This window comes from Macrobrachium nipponense, chromosome 30 (genome assembly GCF_015104395.2).
Source record: "Macrobrachium nipponense isolate FS-2020 chromosome 30, ASM1510439v2, whole genome shotgun sequence".
Lineage (NCBI taxonomy): Eukaryota > Metazoa > Arthropoda > Malacostraca > Decapoda > Palaemonidae > Macrobrachium > Macrobrachium nipponense.
Window position 1 is genome coordinate 68,485,486 of NC_087218.1, and position 4,973 is coordinate 68,490,458.

At 37.3% G+C, this 4,973-nt stretch overlaps 1 protein-coding gene across 1 annotated transcript in view; it reads left to right on the top strand.

Moving 5' to 3' along the window:
• Positions 1 to 1,820, top strand: part of LOC135202187 (dynein regulatory complex subunit 5-like) — an 88,575-nt gene extending 86,755 nt beyond the window's left edge. Inside the window, exon 9 of the mRNA XM_064231442.1 lies at positions 504 to 1,820. Within this exon, the coding sequence (XP_064087512.1) occupies positions 504 to 806 (303 nt within the window). The 3' untranslated portion in view covers positions 807 to 1,820. The remainder of the gene's footprint in view (positions 1 to 503) is intronic.
• The last annotated feature ends 3,153 nt before the right edge of the window (positions 1,821 to 4,973 follow it).

The window sequence follows — 4,973 nt, forward strand, 5'->3', positions numbered from 1 at the left end:
CGAAAATTTGAATACCCCCACTGGAATTTTTTACCAATAAAAATCCAATCGTCTAACTACTACCTAATTGAGATATGTCAACCTTCGGTGCGTTGCTCACCAGTTTAAGCAACAATGAGAAAACAATAATTAGAAAAATAGAGAAGAACCTTCATAGAATTAATGCAGCTGAGGCAGCAATCACTTTTAATAAAATAATAATAATAATAATAATAATAGAGCTCCTTTCACTTGTATTTCATGTTATTCTAAATAGTACAGTAATAATAATAACGTTCCTTTCAATTACTGGAATGTAGAAGTGTTATTTTCCATGCTGGTTTAGACAGTGCAAATATAATTAGAGAGATGACAGGAAATAAAAAATTTCAGTTTACCTAGTACCTGCCACACTGGCCGTAAGAATAATTATTGATCAATGTATGGTGATGAACCGTAATTTCAACAATCAAAATCTTTGATTAAGAAAAACAATACGTCAATGATCTCTTCTCTTGCACCAGAAACCTCCGGAGAGCGTGGTATTAGCAGCTAACAACGTTTCGAAAAGAGGCCGCGTCCTGCTAACTAACCTGGATGGAAAGACGTATCTCTTAGGGCACGTCGAAGAAGGCCGCACTTTACCTAGTCCTCTGCTGAATTTAAGGAATAATTTGGCTACACCTCTCACTCCTGAAGCAGCCGACGAAGACATTCAACATTACCTTCCTCTTCATGGAATTTATCTCAATCCTGAGGATTTCATGATTGAGGAGGAGCTGGAGGGCCTTTGTCTCTTCTCCAAGAACCTAAATCCGGGGCAGTAGAAGGAATTGTTTGGTTATGTGCAACAGATGGTCGGCCATTTAATCGCAAGCAATGATGCAAGATTGTTGGCCATCGGTAAAGTGAAAAGGTGTTGTCAATGGAGGGAGGGTTTAACCACTAAACTAAAACCAGGAGGAGATTCTAGTGGCAACGAAGAGCAAAACATATGCTACATGTGCAGAGAAGAATGCTTTATACGCAACAGAGGGAGGTATGAGGTCTTGGTCACAAGTAACAGGCAGAGAAGGTTTTGGTCATTCATAAGTAATAAGAGAAAGAAACCCAAGCCATAAATTGTAGACTTAATAGATTTTAGCCTAAAACAAGAAAGGACGAAAGATTAACTCTAGCAAAAACAACAGAGGCAGAAGGTCTTGGCCATAAGTATTAGAGGGACAAGATTTTAGCTCCAAGCAGAAATATGAATGACGGGTCTGACCAAGGCGATAGCCAAAAGATTTTGTCCGTAAGTAAGAGGGATGGGAATGTGGCCACAAACAACAGAGTAAGAAGGTTTTGATCAAAGACAATATAGGAAGAAGGTTTCTTACATGTAACAGAGAGCAAGAGAAGATTTTGGTCTTCAGTAACAGGAGAAAGAACCTATAGTTGTCAACATAAAATTTGAACTTCAATAATTACAGGGAGGTTTCATTAACAAGCAATGGAGACAAGAATTTGGTCACTAACAACAAGGAAGAAAGAACTGACCTGTTAAAAAAGGTTTTGAAAGGGCGAATGCAAACAAAGGCTATAGAATCAGAAGGTTTTGACCTTAAGATAAAGAGGGAAAATGTTTTTGTTACAAGGTATAGAGATAGTAGGTATTGGTCACAAACAAAAAAGAAAAATATATTAAATATATTAGGCTTTGATAGGCAATGGCCACAAACGTTGAAGGGAAGTATTTGTAAATAAATAGGCAGTTAACTTCAAAATGACTAGGACAGGCTGTGATTACTAGAAGCTCCATGCAGCAGAGATCGTGTTTCTAGATAACGTGTTTAAACAAGGCAGCACGATTACGTTTTACCAGTGAGAAAAAACGAAAATCCGTTAACATAAACTCAACGCTGGTGAAAAATGAAAGCTTTAGGATCTTTTAGAGCTAGCTTACAATCACTAAACTGGAAACTGGTCAAACTTTAGCTACACACACATCCTAACACTTTGATTACTGCTCTACAACTCGAATAGCTATCATTGCAATTTTCTTTTAGTGAAGTCAGATTTTGCATATCAGCTGTCATGAACAGCAAAAGTAAATGTAGCAGAGGCACGTGCCAAATATTGTTTAGTAATTTAAAAGCTAATTGAGATGATTTACTGTATCATATGTGTCCCTTCGCTTGTAAGGTATTTATATTGTTTTTTATACCTATTGCATGTTTTATATTTGTTATGTTGGAAATGAACATTTGTTTGTAAATCCTGTTGATTTTGAATGAAAATGCATTTGAATGCTTTAAAGCTTTCAGACTACTTTGACAACGAACTCTCCCTTTTGTCTCCCCACAGACGGTTTATCAGGAACTCGTTTTTTCATAAACGCTTAACTTTTTCCTTTTGGGATAAGACATTTTTATTTCTATCATGACTGATTGATTGAATTTATGTAACATGTCACAATCAAGTTAGTTATAACACAACAATGCAGCTTTAGTGTTTCGAATGCAGAGTAAGGATGAAACACTTCAGAACTGTCATATCCACAAATGTAAAAAAAAAAAAAAAAAAAAAAAAAAAATAATAATAATAATCTCCGCCTCAGAATCGCAGAACTCTTCTATGGCCGCAGAACTGGTCGCATAAATGGAGGGGAGGAGGCAGCACTGAAAGGACTCACAAGCAAGCGAGCAACAGTGACAAACACAGCTCTTCCCTTCACAAAATAATTGAACTTTACTAACTATACGAGTGACACTGACGCCGGAAAATGATATTCAGCCGTAGAGATTGAAAGGAACAAAGGGAAACTATATTGCCGTTATTAAAAAAATCGTTATCAGTTACATTTCTCCGAAATATGGCGAGGAAAAATCCCCATAAATTACCTCCTTTATACCTGGCTGTCCTTAAACATCGTCCCTTTTAAACATCGCCCCTTTTTAATAAAGAAGCCGATCCCACTCTTAGGTAAATATACTTAGGAGAGCCTTAGACACAAAGAGAGAGAGAGAGAGAGAGAGAGAGAGAGAGAGCAGTCTATCGTAAATGCTTTTATTTCCCTTGTGACTCCTAACGTATTGCTCACTAAAAAAAAATACGAAACCAAAAAAGTTCGCCGATTTTCAAGAAAGAAAAAATCTTGGTAATTGCTGCAATCACAGTTAGGAAAAACTCTAGCGAATGAGTTTTTTTCTTTTTAACCAACGAATCTTCATGTTCTCAATAACAGTTCAAAGGCCATTGAGCATTTTTTTTTCTCCATCACGTAAATCTTAAATGTCCTGACCCCTGCAAGTTATGGAATGTTAATTTGCTTCACAAATTTCGTACGAGATTTGGTGAAAGACCAGTTAGGGTGATGCGAAGTAGATTATTGGTTGTAATAAATAATTTTCGCAGTATCTGGTAAAATGGCAGAGATGACAGAGAGGCAAAGGTGCCTGTCCAACAGTAATTTTGTTTGAAATTTAGGTAGTCAAATTCAGAAGTTTAAGATGATAAATATGTCGAGATTTCAGCTCGACAGACAAGAGACCCTGAGAAATATATGCCAAATATTATAAGTATATAGTATTACTCAAAAAAACTATATATATATATATTACAAATATAAGTCAAATATTACAAATAGATATCGGTCAAACACGATTGACAGATGACCTTATTTTACAAATAAATATTTCCCAAATATTACAAATAGAAACCTGCGAAAAAATACTTGGAGGAAAGGCAGAGAGAAAGAGAACGCTTTTTGGCAGAGACGAAACGAGCCAATCTGCATTACTGATGAGGCGAATGACTTTGGAATCAAGGTAGCCGAAGAGATTATTCATGGAATGTCTTCATATAACCTAGTATGATATCTATACAGCCATCGAAAGATTAGAAATCAACGACATCTGTCTTAGGTAAATACAGTGACTTCCAGACGCCTGTCAAAAGAGCGGAGAAATAAAATTCCCGGCTCCTCTTCCGATCGTCAAATCCCTCTTTAACGACCAAAGCGCAAGAAAACTTTCTGGGCGCTAAAAGGAAGAAGTTAACTACCCCTACTTGCCGCTACAATAACCCTCTGAGAAAACAGTGGAGTGCTCTTCTTTATTACCAGACGAGGATAAAATTAAATCAGAGAAGGGAAAAGGAGCAAAAGCGTAAAATGAAAAACAAACCAAAAATGTCCAACCGGGAGGAACGGCAGCTCCTCGTAATCCTCCTCCCGAAGAAGCAGCGTTGTCTCGTCGAACGAAAAAGCGCAGCAATTAAGTTCTTTCAAGAGACATCAGATCGTAACCCATAAGAACGCCTTATGCGAACGGTGGGGGTGTGAGGGAAACAGTCAATATTTGTGGGCTCTGAATTTCCGTTTGCATATCATTTGTGGCTGTTTGCGCGGCATCTCCGGTATTAACTCGCTGTGACAAGTTTCAAACAGGGAGAGAGGGCAAAATGGGCATTTTTCCCAAACTAGATAATGAAGCTAAATATTTCAAAAGCTAAGGGAGAGTTGAGGTAAGGGGGAGGGAGAGGGAGAGGAGGATAAGTGTGAGGAGGAGGGGTGTAGTGGTAGTAGTGGGAGGAAGATCTGCTCACTTTGCGAAGCTTCGATCTTCTTGTAGAAATTTCTGAGACCTGATTTTAGACGCACATTGATTGGCTTTTTAAAACAACCATGAACAGATTGAGCAGTAGTTAATAACTCAGAATAGTAATCTTTAAAAAATAAGCGCAGATTTCTAGTTGTACTTTTGAAAAATGGTTTGTTGTAAGAAATTATACGAAGAGTTAACGGTCCCATCTTAAAACAACTTTTAACAGTCTAGTGGAAGCGGCAGTGATGATAGATAAAGTCTCGACAGCAACAAAAAAGTAGTAAGACGTACCACTATGATAAAACAAAGAAAAGACTGTGGTAAGAGCATGCAGAATTTGACTTTCATCTTATTACGGTGAAAATACACATGAAGGTAAAGTTTTAAGTGGAAATAAAGTAAGACGGT